This window comes from Setaria viridis, chromosome 9 (assembly GCF_005286985.2).
Source record: "Setaria viridis chromosome 9, Setaria_viridis_v4.0, whole genome shotgun sequence".
NCBI classification, from domain to species: domain Eukaryota; kingdom Viridiplantae; phylum Streptophyta; class Magnoliopsida; order Poales; family Poaceae; genus Setaria; species Setaria viridis.
Window position 1 is genome coordinate 9810445 of NC_048271.2, and position 15594 is coordinate 9826038.

The following is a 15594-nucleotide window of genomic DNA, read 5'->3' on the forward strand; positions in this document are numbered from 1 at the left end:
CGCCGCAGCGGCAGACAGGTGGGCCCGGGGCGTCCCGAGCCCGTCCAGAGTGCCCTGCCGCCGCCGTGAAAGCCTTGCCTACGCTACACCTGGGCCTTGGCCTAGCCCTCACGCCTCCTCACCAACCGGCCTACGCGTTCCATACACAAAGGCAGGAATTCAGGAGGAAAAGGCCTAGGCCAACACTATCCGAACCGTGCCCCTTACAGGTGGGCCCGTCACCGCCGACCTGCGGTTCGTGGGGCCCACGTCCAGGTGGGAAACCCGGAAATCTCGCGCGCTCCCACCACAGACACTCGTATTAATGCTTCGCCAACAGGAGCGGAGCTGAGGCGGCCGCCAGACCGACGCAAACGCCATCACGAGCGTGTTTCCCGTTTCGTCCAGCTCGCGCCCAACAGAGCAAGCAAGCGCGTCCCCGAGCCGAGCCGGGCCAACCAGAGCGCCGCCGCCGCCGCCGTTTCTTCTCCTCCGCGCGCTCGCCACTTCCGCGCGGCGATCCTGTTTTCCCGCCTCGCCGCGCTCCGGCGGTCCATGCAGGTAATTTGCGCGATCCCGCGCGCCGCCGCCCGATCACTCTGCGCCTCTGAGGGGGACGGCAATTGCTTCCCCGCTCCCGCAAGTTCTGTCCGCTTCCTTCTTGCTTGCTTGCTTGCGCGCGCGCGCGCCATTTGGTCGGTGCGCCGCGCTCGCCGCCGCGATCTTGGATGCGGTTCCACGATCTTGCTGTTGCCTGGCGGCACAGTGACCGAGATTCGTGAATGGTCCGCGAGGATTGGAACTCCAGCGAATACGATGCCTTCCGCGGCTCCCTGCCGGGCCCGGCGGGCGGTTGGCCGTGGGAGCTCGGAGTTTCAAACCTTTCTTTCTCTTCCACATCGCCGATTCGATTCTTGAGGGAATAGATAGATATACTCTCGGGTTGGTCCACGCCATTTCTTCGTTGTCGCTTCTTTGCCTTTTCGTTTGTCCGCCAGCTGTTTTTCTCCCATCCCCTCCTGTTTTGTCACCCCTTTTCCCTTTTTTCCTGATCGACCAAATCCATTGCAGAGCTGGACGTAGTCAATGTGCTGTTGTTTTTTGTTGGGGGCTTGTCAGTCGATATGCATGGTTTGTGCTTGGGTTTCATGCTACGCAACCTCTGAAAAAAGTCTTTTGGCAATATCCAGTAGGAGTATTCGTATTGGTCCTGTCCTTATCCACTGAATCTCTTCACACGCCAACTATCAAGTTTGGTATAGATTTCTATCAATATGTTTTTCCCGGGAATTAATTAAACCAAGTGTTAGGATGGTATTTCTGTGGGTTTAAAGCTAAACCGCGTCTGAAGAAAAGTCAAGTGTTAGTATTAGATGTTGACATTATTGCACGACATGGCACTAACGTTTCTAATATGGTTTATTGGGTTGATAAGATCAAATCTTTTCCTTTTAGGCTCAAAGTCAGCAGTGGCATCATTCCGCACGACTATAATATTGATCCATTTGCTTGAGAAACTATTAGGTTCTTCTCCTTTTTGAAAATGCTGAATCTTGAATTCAAGTATATGGTCGCATAGCCTGTAAGATCATATGGAAGATATTCTTAAATAACTCAGATATTGATGTCCATTAAGCCATTGATTTTCAAGCTCAGCAATGGAGCAACTGAAAGATCAACAGTTACATCAATATGCTTGGCAACTACGGTCTAGATAGCGGGCTGCAACGGTTACCAGAATTCTACATGTTTACGGTCTGTAAAAGTAGAAGGTATACAACTTTAGCCAACGGGTTTCGCTTAGCCTCTCCTCTCACTGCATATTACCATTTTATTTCTCTTGTTTTAGTCCATTACAATTTGGATCATGCATTGTTTAGCAGAGCTCTGTTACCTGTATCAGTTAATCACATCCAAGGTTAACTTTGATCATAGTTAACTTATGCCTGGAGCGAGTGCAGTTGCTTGTTTAAAAGATTTCATCTCCTCTGGATCTTTAAAAAATAATCTGGTTTTGGAGGTGACAGTATTAAAAGTCCATCAGAAACATCCCTTGATCAATCGTAGACATAATAGTGTGACCAACTATGCTTATTATATGGTATAATTTATTGTCTACTGGTTTAGTTTACTCCTAGAATTTCATAATGAAGTGACTAATCTCCTCAGGATATCGTATATTTCTGTAGTCACGATGAAGTTTGGTGCAACATATGAAGAGTACCTCCGCGTGGAGCAGGACAAGTACCTAGGACAATGCTCCCGTGTAGAATACAAACGCCTCAAGAAGGTACTGAAGAAATGTCGAGTTGGTCGCTCATTGCAAGCAGATGGAGCAAATGATGATGAGCAAGAGCAGGGGAGCGACGAATATTCAGATGTTTGCGAATGCAACTCATGCACATGTATGTCCCTAACTTCTAGTCCAACAATGCAGACCATGCACAATTCTTTCATCTCTTGCTTTTATGAGATTATTATATGAAGATACAATAATATTATCTTCATAGTTAACAATCATCCTTTTGCATTTGCCTGTTACTTTGTTAATTTAAACAAACATGTGATTTTATTTACAGTTCAGAAACTTTTTGAGGAAATAGCATATTTTTATGAAAAAGGGGGGCTAACTGATTTAAAACAAAAGAAATGTGACAGTAGTCATTTTTCTATTCCATGAAAAAAAAATTCTTATTTAGTTTTGCACAACTGAGTTCCGTGCTTTGAAAATATTATTAGTCTTAGATCAGCAAGACCATATCTGTTTGACCTAACTGGGATGTAATTCTTGGTCAGTCGATTTAATTTCATAACTGCAAGCATGAAAATATACAGCCTGACTAGAACAATTGACTTTCCTCGAAGTCATTAAGTTTACTGTTTACATTTTGCTATTCATTTTCAATTTTTTTCTGCTTGACTTACAACTTACACTATGATTCTGACTTTTTGTATCTTTCTTGTTCAGTGTGTGATGAGATGTTCTTTACAGAACTCAACAAGGAGGCATCGGAAATAGCAGGCTGTTTCAGATCTAGAGTACAACGTCTCCTCCACCTTCATATTCCTTCAGGAATACAACGCTATATATGGCGTTTTAGACAGTGCTTCATAGATGATCAACAAATAATGGTTCAAGAAGGCAGAATGCTTCTCAACTATGTGACCATGAATGCTATTGCTATTCGCAAAATTCTCAAGAAATATGACAAGGTAAGTATTGATCTTCTGATTGTCAGTAGACATGTTTGAGGTCTCTATGTGTATTTATACGTTCGACTCTGCAGATACATGGTTCTGTAAGTGGCAGAGACTTCAAGAGCAAGATGCAAACTGCGCATATCGAACTGTTGCAATCGCCTTGGCTGATAGAGCTTGGCGCTTTCCATCTCAACTGTGACGATTTAGATGCTGATGAACTTGGAGGTGGAGGGTTCTTCAAGAACGGATTCTTCAAGAATTTTTCCTGTGACCTGTCTGGAGCACAGCCATTGTTAACGATGACCATTTCTGAAACTCTGAAGTATGAGTACAGCCTAACTTGTCCAATTTGCTTGGTGAGATATTCTTTAACCTCTGTTTTCTTTGTCTAAAAATATCTTAGAACTAAAAGAGTGGCTTTTGTTGGACCCAACATAGAAATAGCTAGATCTAACTGTTTCATTTTTGCAGTAGCGCAATTATTTGTGATATTGCTTAAACAGAGAGTACATACTCCTTCCATTCTTTTAAGTAGGTGTATTAGGATTGCGAAAGGGCAAACTTCATGAATTTTAACCAACAATTAATTTAATTATATCCATGTTTAGTGTAAAGAAAAGATGAATATATTTGTATTTCAATAATCTTTTAATACACCATTGATTTTGTAACAATGGATAATATATTGTATGAGAATTGGTGGCCGAGGTATGCTTCTAAAGACCTTTTCTAATAATAATACACCTACTAAAAACTAATGGAGGGAGTAGTTGCTAAATTTTTTAATTGCTATTTCCATAATGTCATGCATTTTACATAGCCACTGCATCCTAAAATGCACTAGCAACCTCATGTTACTATGGCTATATAGCCAACCAACAAAGCAATATGTACATAATGATGTACAGAATATGCTTCATAAATATAAATTTTTTTCATATTGTGCATCTGTACAGAATAATGTTTTCAATCTTTTTAAAGAAAGTTTCTTCAATATTTCGTTGAATTGTTTTGTAGTAAATACAAAGTAGGTTGCAAACAAACTGCACCCATTTGATAGGAGATGATCCTGAAGACACTTGTAAGAAATTATGCAGAGGAAACTTCAGACATTGTCTCTTCATAGTCTGCTTGAATACACCATCCATGTTGCTGATTTTTGCCACTTACAATGTGTGCAGGACACTTTGTTCAACCCTTATGCACTTAGCTGTGGGCATCTGTTCTGCAAAGCCTGTGCATGTGGTGCTGCTTCTGTCTACATCTTCCAGGGTGTCAAGTCTGCACCTCTGGATGCCAAGTGCCCTGTATGCCGAGCGGTGAGTGAGCATTCCTACTGGCTGCCAGACATTATTTTTCTGTCTCCTTGTTGCTGTGAAACTTGTCTTCCATTTGCAATATGTTTCTTTGATCACCTTTGCTATGCAACCCATTTACCTTGCTGTTCATGCTACCTTATAAATAATGCTTCAACTTCCATAGTGATCATTTGGATTTGATGACCTCCAGGTTGGTGTTTTTGGCCATGCTGTGCATATGAGTGAACTGGAATTGCTCCTCAAAAGAAGGTATCAGAATTTGACCTACACCTCTTGTGAGAGAGAACTAATTATGGAAATATATCACGTATCCTAGATATAACTTGCATCTCTTGTTTAATCAGGGACAAAGATTACTGGAGGCAGAGACTGCGCGAAGAGCGAACCACGATGGTGAAGCAGTCCAAAGAATACTGGGACTCACAGGCGATGCTATCAATGGGCATCTGAAGTACAATCTTCTTACAAATTCAGCTGCTGTAACGCTAATGTTTGCCATTGCAATAATCACCAAGATGGACATCAAAGCTCAAGCATCGATGGTTCTCTGGCTGATTACATCTGTTAACTGTTAGCAAGCATCATCCAAAGGAAGTTAACTGCACTAATATAACAGAGATTAGCATAGCTGTGCCCTGGACGAAGCAAGCAAAATCCACTCCAGCTGGTTTGTTCAGATTTGGAAAAAACGAACAGATTTAACCAATTCCTTTATTCCTCCCACCTAGTTTGGAACAATGTAAGATGTATTCTCTGATGGTGTACTCTATTTTATTTACCTAGTTATTGATTGTTGGCGTGTTATTTGCCTGTAGAAGTAAAGCCAAATGTTGGAATGTGATGCATTTTGATATGTACTCCCTCTGTCCCAAATTACTATTTGTTTTGACTTTTCTAAATACATAACGTTTGCTACGTATCTATACATGCATACATCTATATCCATAGCAAAAATTATATATCTAGAAAAAATCCAAAACAAATAGTGATTTGAGATGGAGGGAGTAGAACACTAGAACTAACTCCGTTCTACTCGCTCCTTACTCTTTCTGAAGTAGATAACACAGTAGCAAGTACGAAATGGCACTTTTAACGTGGGATGGACTGGCTCATAGGTCATCGAAGTGTACACGCAGATGAGTACCATGTTAGCTGCTTACCTGTACTCATATCCACATGCTGTTTCAGTATATTTGTGCATATTCCTAATTCAAGCATGGGCCACCTTTCCGTGTCAGGAATTTTGCAAACACTTCAACCAATAGATAGGCCAGTTCACTAGTTTGTCTAGGATCTCAAGGGATGTTTGATCCCCGAGCTAAACTTTAACCCCTGTCACATCGAATGTTTGGACACTAATAAGGAGTATTAAATATAGACTAGTTAAAAAACCAATTTCACAACCCCTAGGCTAAATCGCGAGACGAATCTATTAAGCCTAATTAGTCCATGATTTGACAATATTGTGCTACAGTAAACATTCGCTAATGATGGATTACTCAGGCTTAATAGATTCGTGTCGCGATTTAGCCTAAGGGTTCTGCAATTAGTTTTGTAATTAGCTCATGTAGCATCCGAATATTCGATGTGACACGAACTAAACTTTAGTTCCGGGATTGAGAATACCAGCTACCATTATAATCCGGATTCCGGTCAGAAGTGTGAGCAAGTACCAATGCACCATGCAAGTTGCGTTCCTGCATTGGTTTCCACCTGCCATTTCAGTACAGTTATGAATATTTTCAAGGGGCAGCCGTTCGGACCAGAGATTATACAGATTTTCAAGGGGCAGCCGTTCGGACCAGAGATTATACAGATTTCAATTAACAGATCTGTCAGTCCATGTCAATAGCAACAAATATGTACATGTACATGCAGACATAAACGGACTTAGTATTTGCATAAGGATTTTTTTTTTTGCAAAAGGTTGGGCGCAAATTGTATGCCAAAGTTAATCAATATTCACTCATCAATCTGGAAGCAAGCAAAGCAATCAACCAACCATCATGGTGTATTTCAAGCGCACTATACAATCAACAAGCTTTTGCTGGTGATAAAGACGCAAAAGCGGTTCTCGTGACTTAAACAATTGCAAGAGCAACGCATATTCATCCTCATCACCCAAAACGGGAAAAGAAAATCACCCAACTAAAGAATCAAAACAATACCAGCTCCACCCAACCTTCACTAAAAATGCACTCTGATGCCAACTTCCCAACTGATAGCTATTTATTTACATCAAACAGCCACTGATGCTTTTTTTGGCCGGTTTTACCCTGTTCTTGTGAGGGTTTTCTGGATCCGCGGGCACTTATCCAAGAGTAGGAGCAAACCAACATTGTTACTTGATAAGCCAAAAGTATACCTATCAACCAAGTAGGAAGACAGTCAATATCATAATGCTTTACAGATAAAATAAGTATATATATATATCAAGGACTGAATTCCCGTTGAAGCCTCTCCTACCTGCTTTGTAATAGCTTCTTTTTCTTACCGAATAAAGTAAGGACCCACTGCAAAAGATGACAACAAATACTTAAGTTTGCAAATAGACTACTAGGTTATCGATTTCAACAATAAAAACAGTGCAAGCACAAGGGAACATCACAATGATTACATCTAAAGAACACATTTAGATTGTAGAGGTGCAAAATAACAATACAATTCAAGTGCATTTGGAACAATGCTACTTAGAAGTAGCCAGATTTTTTTAGTTTAACTCGGATTTGCGGCCACTGCATTTATGTAGAGAGTCATGTGTTACTTTATTGGATGTCAATCACTTGGTTACGTGTGATATGCTTAAGAAAACATAATAAGTTGCCCTATGAATAGAACACCCCTTAGTTAAAGTAGAAATCAATGGTACCAACTCCCACGAGTGCCACAATCACACTATATTTGGCAAGAACAGTAAGGTACCCCAGTACCCACACATGCTTTCTCTTGTGTTTTGGCATCCAAAAATTTGAAGTGTTGAATATTTTTCTAACAGAACAGGATGGGATCAACAAATTAAGCAAAGTGCTAAACTCCAGGGAACCTATTTTTTCTGGTTTTTCAGTGACCAGTTATATGAGATCAGACGGCTCCAGCGCTTCTACCTCCCAATCATTCATCGCATACCCTCATCCAGATACGAAGCAGCGCTTGCCCTCAGCCCCTCGCCCAGCCGTCCCTGGCAACGCACTGCGCACCCACCGCCAGGGACACCACCACAGCCCCCTCCAAACACTAACCCCTACCACTATATTTGGCAAGAACACTAAGGTATCCCAGTACCCACACATGCTTTCTCTTGTGTTTTGGCATCCCAAAACTTGGAAGTGTTGAATTTTTTTTCATCGGAACAGAATGGGATCGACTAATTAAGCAAAGCGATAAACTCCAGGGTGCCTTTTTTTTTTCTGGTTTTTCAGTGACCGGTGATGTGAGATCGGATGGCTCCAGCGCTTCTACCTCCCAATCATTCATCACATACCTTCATCCAGATTCCAGATATGAAGCAGTGCTCGCCCCTGCCCTCACCCAGTCGTCCCTGGCAGCACACCCACTGACAGGGACACCACCACAGCCCCCTCCAAACCCTAACTTCCCCACCCCCCACCCAAAACGCCTGGCCAGCCACCACTGCCGCGCACACCTGACGTACCCTGCCTCCCAGGCCCCCTCTATGCTCGGAATCCACTGATGCCCCTTCCCCAAACCCTGGAACCCTAACTGGTAACAGAACCGGATTCCATGGAGCTGCAGCGTTCGACCTGAAATTGCTCCACGATTTCAGGCACCAGTTTAGGAGGTGTGATTAATTAAAGCTGAAAATCTGAATGCGCTATTAATTGGTTTTATTAAACAATAAACCCTAGAAATAAATCATGCCACGACAATTAACAACATGTTCGATCACGCAAGCCAGTCAGCAGGAACAGCAGAAAGATATCCAAATCTATCTCTTGCTTGACCTACTAACGAGTGAATATCTGCAGATGATCTACATTAAATATTTAAATATAAAACACCATAGTTTCAATTCCGTAAGTTTTCTACAATTTAAATCTTCAAAAATTGCCCTCCTATTTTGGCTCTTAATGTCTCAAAAGTTGGAAAACAGTTGCACATAGCTAATCGTATTAAGCATAGTTAATACGTTACTAAAACAGAAACATTACTATCTTTAGGGTTAACTACCAAAATCATTCAGAATTAGGAAAGACTTGCCCAGAGCACCAAAAACATCCACTATATACTGCAACAGCTGCATTCTACAACAAACATTTAGATCATATGTGTTTCATAGATTACATAGCGGAAACTCTACTGGGTCAAATGAATGAATCAAGAAATGATCAATAGACCTAATCAGCACGAAACCACAATAATTTAGATCTTAAACTATACACCACATACAGTCTACTTTATGAAGGCAAGGTCCAGCAAAATGCTGCAACTTCTATGCAGTTTACCACCAACTTACCAGTATCCTATCACCAGTAAAGAGCGTCATAACTTAGGACATGTGACTTATGCTTAAGGGGGAAAAAAATCTTTCCCTATACACAAGCCTTTGGTTCACGCAGAAAGCAACCAGAACAGGGGAAACAGGGAGCTAGGCAGTTAGGCCTTTAGGACCTGTTTGGTTGGTCCCTAACCTTGCCATAACCAACCTTAGCCAAGTTGTGGCTGCCAAAGAAAGTTTGGCCAACAAAATGGAAGCCACACTTGTGGCAAAGTTTGGCAAGAAATGAGTATGACATGTGAGGCATGTGGCTACGAAACTGTGGCAAGCTGCAACTGTGGAAGTGAACCAAACAGCAGCCTAAGAAACTATGGCGCGCCTAAACTTTGGCATGGCAAAGTTCGGCACGAACCAAACTCATCCTCAATAGTCTGACAATATCCGACTGACAACCAGAACACAAAGCCACGGCCACGAGCGCCACAAACGTACATAGGAAAGAACAATCCATGGGTGTCACAATCGTGTTAACCAGACTTATACAGTCACAAGTTAAGAAATAATGTTAAGCACAGCTAATTTGTTACCAAAACAGAAACATTACTATCTTTAGACTTTATAAGGGCCAACTAGCAAAAATATTTAGATGTAAGAGGTGGCCAGACCATTAGAAAGAAAAGAACCACTATATACTGCATTACTGCAACAGCAACATTCAACAAAAAAAACATTCTTATTAAATATGCTCGAACCCCAGCTAGAATATTAACATAGATATTACATAGTGGCTCTCTACTGCATGAAATGAATGAATCTAAAAATGAGTTATACACCAAATCAGCACAAAACCACCATACCTTAGATCCTACATTCCTACTCCCTCCATTTCACTGTCTGTCCGTAGCTCACCACGCATACTAACTACTAACCACGAAAGTACGAGTTCCATGAAAATATCAATGTGAAATGACCATTCATACTGCTGTTGAACAATATGATAACCACTTCTATCCATTCAAAGCATTTAATCAGGTGTACATTGTGCAAGTATTCTCCAAAGCCATGGGCAAACATAGTGAAATGGAGTTAGTAGTAAACTATACGCTACGTAGTCTAATCGAAAAGGCAAGGTCCAGCAGAGGATGCAATGTTTGATGTAATTTACCAACGATCTACTAGTATCCTATCAACAGAAACAAGTATCATACCTTAAATAAAGCAACCATGGAGAATGTCTTGACAAGTGCTGCCTTCTTATCCTCCATGAACCTTCTTTCTACAATCCCCACCTTGCATTTTCCCGGCGTATGGTGTACACCTGGCCCCACGCCAGCCCCTGATCCAGCTGGAGCTCCATCCTTGGCAAGCTGCTGTGCAATTTCACGGAGAAGCACAAGCTGCGTCTTCTCAGTGCGCATCGCCACAAGGGCCTGCCTCATTGACTCACGGTCAGCCTCCAGCGCTTCCAGCCTCATATAAAGCTTCTTAATGTCTGGCTCCACCACCTCATCCTGGTACTTATCCGGAACCCTGGCTATTGGCGCAGACGCACCTTGATGCACCTTGTCGATTGTGTATACCCTATCGCTGCCACTTGCACTGCCAACACCATCAGTCTCACTCGCTTCCTCCCCACCACCAAATCCAGCACTTGGTGACTCTGGCAACTCCTCATCGTCATTGTAGAGTTGGCTCCTTTCTTCCACAGCTTCCTCAGGTAACATCTCGTCAGCATAAAAGCCGCCCCGCTCCAGCCCAGGCAACTCCGGCAACCCCTCATCTGTGTAAAGGTTGGTTCCTTCCTCTTCCTCCAGGACCGGCTCAAGCAGGTGAGTTTCCTGATCGTGCTCGAGGCGGCAGATCCGGCGCTCCAGATCGAGGGCAACCGCATCCTCTTCCTCCTGCCCGTCCTCGTAGTAGTACTCCCCGTCGTGGCAGCGGAGCTCAGGGTAGTAGCCCCCGTCGCCGTCGGCGTAGCCGTCCTCGCCCTCGAGCAGTAGGAGGTCCTCTTCCTCCTCCTGGGCGTTCTGCGCGACGAGGTCCTCGCCCTCGGGGAGCGGGATGCCGAGGTGGAGGAACTGGAGGCGGTACTCGCGGAGCCTGGCGCGCAGCCTCATCAGGCGGCGCGCGCGCTGCGCCAGGAGCGCGCGGAGCTGGTCGATCTCGGCGGCGTCGAGCGCCATCTTCTCGTCGGCAAAGCGGCGGAACTGGCGGAGCTCCATCTGGACCTCGGCCTTCTCGCGCTGGAGCCGCAGCATCATGGCCATGGCCTCGCTGGCGGCGCTGGCAGAGGCGAGGCGCTCCTCCTCGACCTCGGCCCGCAGCTCCGACGCCGTGGACTGCGCCGCCGCCACCGCCTCCCGCAGCGCCGCGCACTCCTCCTCCGCGCCCACCCGCGCCGCCGTGGGCTCCGCCTCTTCCCCCTCCCCCTCGCCGCCCCCGCCCTCCCCCTTCTCCGCGCCCAGCTTCCGCTTGACGGACCGCCGCCACGGCACGGCCGGCGACGAGGAGGAGCAGCACGGGCACCGCCCCCCGGCGGCGGCGGGCGGCGACGGCGGGTCGGGGTCCTGGTCGTGGTCGTCGTCCATGGCGACGGCGACGGGGAGCGAGGGTTTCGGGGGGTCAATCAGAGCGCGGCGCGGCGGAGACGCAGGCAGAGCTTTGGTTTGGATTTGGGGGAGGAGGGAGTTGGAAGGAATCGGTGCGGCGGGCGAGCGAGTCGGGTGATGTGTTGGCCGTTTCGCCCACCTCTTTTCCCCTTCCCGAGGTGGGGCCTCCGGCGCGAGAGTGGGGTCGAGGAGGAGACAACAAAGTAGGCTGCGGCTGGTAGGCGAGATATTCTTCGGAGTAAGATATTTCGCTTTCAGAATTTTCCTCGCTTTATCTATATATTTCTTTCCTCCCAGTTTAAAATAACAGAATTTCTCTCAGTTCCCAAGAGATCGAAGTACTTACTGGGTTAAATTTATAAAACTAAGAAAAAGGTACAACATCTATATGGTTTAGCAGAATACAATTCTAAAACAGCACAAATTTGATCTCTATATCCACTAACTATCTCTAATTAAATTGTTGCTTGGCTCTGAAAAAGATAAATGCTATAGGCATGGTAAATCGATTGGACACCATTTGGATGGGTAGATGATGGGTACTGTGACTGTTCACTCCCCCTACTAGAGACGATGGTGTGTACTTGAGATGTTAAATTCTGTCCGAGGCAAAACCGGGGGGGGGGGGGGGGGGGGGGGGGGGGGGGGGGGGGGGGGGGGGACAAAGGATTTGATCTGTTCCTCGCTTGGACGGTAGCAACAGGTTTTGGAAGGATGAAAAGAGAATACCTGGTTTGTTTATGCACATATGATTTTGAGGGCAAAGCTAAATGGTTCAAAATAGCAATGTGTTTGTGCTAGATTATTCTCAAATTAACTCAGCTCCACGGATATTCTCGAAAATTAGTAGCCCGCAGATGAGGCTACCGTTTCAAACATGGATCCCGAATCAGATAAGTAAAATAATTAATTGTAGCAATCAAAGACAGTGTCAATGGGGATGGCCAGCGAGACGGGCAACGGAGCAAAGCAGCAGCTGTCAGGTTTTATGTTTTCTGCAACCGCAACTGTTGAGCCCTGCACGTTTTATGGGGTTGGGATGGGTTAAGGAGAATCATTCAGGAGCTGGGGCGACGTGTGTCCTTGCAGCTTCTTTCCCGTACTTCTTCCAGGCTTCCAGGCTCCATGTAACGACGGTTAATGACATGGAGGTGTCATCTAACCCCTTCTTTCCAGGACGCATGCTGCATCCTCTGGAGTCAGGACGCACTTGCTTTTGCTTGCGTTGGCTGATTCAATCCCCACGAGGAATCTACTAGTCGGATGCAAACTAGCATGCTCAATCAATCAGGCATGATGCAGGATCCTATGAGTCCTCGTTCCATCCCAAATTATATGTTATTTTAGCTTTTCTAGATTTATAGATGTTTATATGCATCTAATTGTATGCATCTAGACATACATTATATTTATATGTATATAAACATCTATACATTTAGATAAGGCAAAACAATCTACAATTTGGAATGGAGGAAGGAGAATACAGGCAGGCTGACACGATGATACGATTACACGTTATTTACACGTGGACGCAGTGAGCCTGCGACGACGGGGCAGCGACCCAGTCCCCTGGTTCCGCCGCGTGGCGTTGGCCGTGCTGGACTTACCTTGGCGAAGCAGTAGTACGTGCAACCAAAGCGCGCCGCCCTCGGAATCTCAGCCCCTAGACCTGAATGCAGACAAAGCAGTAGGAGCATGTGGACCCAAAAACTCTTTCGGTCGCCACTGGTTCAACGCACGAGAGAGGATGGCAAAGACCACCGCATGCAGAGTGGAAATGGATCTCTGGAAATTTGAAATATCCGATTTCATATTTGCTAAAATGTAAATATGTAGCAAATATGGATATTTGTATCCGCGCCCATTTCTAATATGGTAACTAAAGTGGATGTCTAAATTCGCCTTTTAATCAGTTTTGTCTACCCCAATTCGGATTCATATTTGAAATATCCGATATTATTCGTATTCATTTAGAATAAAGCACCTCTCCAACTATGCTATAAATATGTTATTTTAATTTAGTTTGAAATGGATATAATTATTGATGTAAATTAATTTTTAGTACCATATTTTTAATTGTTTATTGATGTATAAATCATTTTTATCCATTTATTTATTTGTTTATTAAAATATTTACTTGTTTTTATTATTTATTTATTATTAATACATTTAATTATTGAAATATTTATTGATAAATATTTTATTTTGAACTATTTATCTTTGTTTACCTACTTCATTCTCTACTTGCAAAATAATTTTGATATTCTAAAATTATCAATTAAAAAAGTAGTTAGTAGCTCTAATTTAAATTTAAGTAGATATGTGAATGCGAATTCGTATTCCAAATATTCATTTTGTATTTGTTCGACTAAAAATATCCGAATTTAACCGCGTGCACGTCTACCTAGTTGCTGGGCCTGCCATCCGATCCGACGTGTCACGTGCTGCCTGAATAAGAACATGCTGCTGCTGGAGTGAGAAGAAATCAACCGGATTTTACCAAACGCACCACACCCAACCGTACAGCGCTGACCACTGTGTAGTGCTGCTTCAGTTCAGACCACCCGACTACCCGAGAGGGGAATCGGGCACTGCCACTTTTCTTTTTTTCCCGTCGGGCACGTCGCCTTCCTGACCGGCCATTGCTGCATATACTTGCATCCCATCATTTCCATGTTGATCGCCATCACTTCCATCATCTTTTTCATTTGGACGAGCTAGGTCGATGGTGTATGCATATGTATGTACGCCGTCCACCTTTTTCCCCCCTCTCTAGAGTCTAGATTGTGATGTCGTCCTCGAGATATCTGTGCAGGCGACGGTGCCGTATTTTGGGAAGTCGGATCGTAGCTCACGACGTGGACGTGTGGAGGGAGTCAAGAAAACAGCACGATTGTTCCAGGTGGACAAAAAGACTCGATTGTTCCTCGAGAACAGATGAAAGACGATTCTCACCAACAATTCCATCCTTCATAACTCTGCACAGCTTGCGGATAAGCTACTCGTTCTCCCCTGCAAATTTTATTATTCGGCTGAATTGAATCTCGTCAAATAATTAATGGAGATGGGGATGATCATCAGTAAATGTATTGCTATTATTATTCGGCTGAATTGAATCTCCTCTAGAAAAAAAAAAAGATAAGCAAGGAGCAGCGGCAGCTGTCAGGTTTTACATTTTCTGAAACCGTTGAGCTAGCCTTGCACGATCCATCTCCTTCGTTCCAAGTTCCAAGCTACGTGGATCTCAGTGGTATTGCGCGTACTCTGCTGAGGTCCACGGAATGGGTAATCGCATGGATCATCCAGGTCTTTAATCTAATCCTGGACGATCATCCCCTGGAGTCCGAACTCCGAAGGGTTTACTTATTTATAGCCTTGACCACGCGGTACTAATAACTTGGCTTTTGTACTTGTGTCCGGTGTGCCACGAACAATCTTACCATCTAGTCCTCGTAAATTCTTGCTGTAAATTCGTGGAGTAGGCACATTAGTACGAGCAAACAGAAAGTTACTCGGGGCCTATTCGTTTCAGCTTATTAAACCGGCTTATCAGCCACCAAACAGTGTTTTCTTCTCACAACAAATCAGCCGTTTCAACTTTTCAGCCGGCTTATAAGCTGAAGCGAACAATCTGTCGAACCTTGAAGCATTTCTTTTTAAAAACAACTCTCTCGAATTATTTAGATTTATGCATTGTTACCTTTGTTCTTTATTTAAGATAATTTTCTCCCTTCAGCGTTCACGAACCTTCAAGCATTTCTTTTTAAAAAACAACTCTATCGAATTATTTAGATTTATGAATTATTGCCTTTGTTCTTTATTTAAGATAATCTTCTCCCTTCAGCGTTCATGTTGCGATGTCTATAGCTATTTGTTGTGGGTTTGCACATGATATCGATCACTAAATTATATTTACATAAATAAATTGTGAAGACAATTCTAGATATATAATTTTTTTTGTTTCGGAAAGGTTTTTGTTTAAACAAGACATACTACAATTTTTATATTTGAAATCTTGATGGTTTGAACG

At 43.8% G+C, this 15594-nt stretch overlaps 2 protein-coding genes across 7 annotated transcripts; one reads left to right on the forward strand and one right to left on the reverse strand.

The window, feature by feature from the left end:
* The first annotated feature begins 321 nt into the window (after window positions 1-321).
* LOC117835188 (probable E3 ubiquitin-protein ligase BAH1-like 1) lies at window positions 322-5356 on the forward strand. Of its 4 annotated transcripts, none has more exons than XM_072290384.1 (7): window positions 323-540; window positions 2149-2384; window positions 2948-3192; window positions 3267-3536; window positions 4362-4499; window positions 4690-4748; window positions 4844-5356. In XM_072290384.1, exons 2-7 carry the CDS (start codon window positions 2174-2176, stop codon window positions 4947-4949), a joined length of 1029 nt encoding a protein of 342 aa, XP_072146485.1. In that variant the 5' UTR covers window positions 323-540; window positions 2149-2173; the 3' UTR covers window positions 4950-5356. The 4 variants fall into 4 exon arrangements, 3 of the variants coding, with proteins under 3 accessions (XP_072146485.1, XP_034570460.1, XP_034570461.1); XM_034714569.2 differs by having other exon boundaries at window positions 2169-2384; XM_034714570.2 differs by lacking the exon at window positions 323-540 and adding an exon at window positions 590-1751 and having other exon boundaries at window positions 2169-2384.
* Window positions 5357-6488: 1132 nt separating this feature from the next.
* On the reverse strand, window positions 6489-11827 carry LOC117838659 (myosin-binding protein 7). 3 transcript variants are annotated; one of them, XM_034718774.2, is made up of 3 exons: window positions 10164-11790; window positions 6966-7012; window positions 6489-6864 (listed from the first exon to the last, which is right to left on the reverse strand). In XM_034718774.2, exons 1-3 carry the CDS (start codon window positions 11541-11543, stop codon window positions 6771-6773), a joined length of 1521 nt encoding a protein of 506 aa, XP_034574665.1. In that variant the 5' UTR covers window positions 11544-11790; the 3' UTR covers window positions 6489-6770. The 3 variants fall into 3 exon arrangements, with proteins under 3 accessions (XP_034574665.1, XP_034574667.1, XP_034574666.1); XM_034718776.2 differs by lacking the exon at window positions 6966-7012 and having other exon boundaries at window positions 10164-11825; XM_034718775.2 differs by lacking the exons at window positions 6489-6864; window positions 6966-7012 and adding an exon at window positions 8104-8260 and having other exon boundaries at window positions 10164-11827.
* Window positions 11828-15594: the final 3767 nt, after the last annotated feature.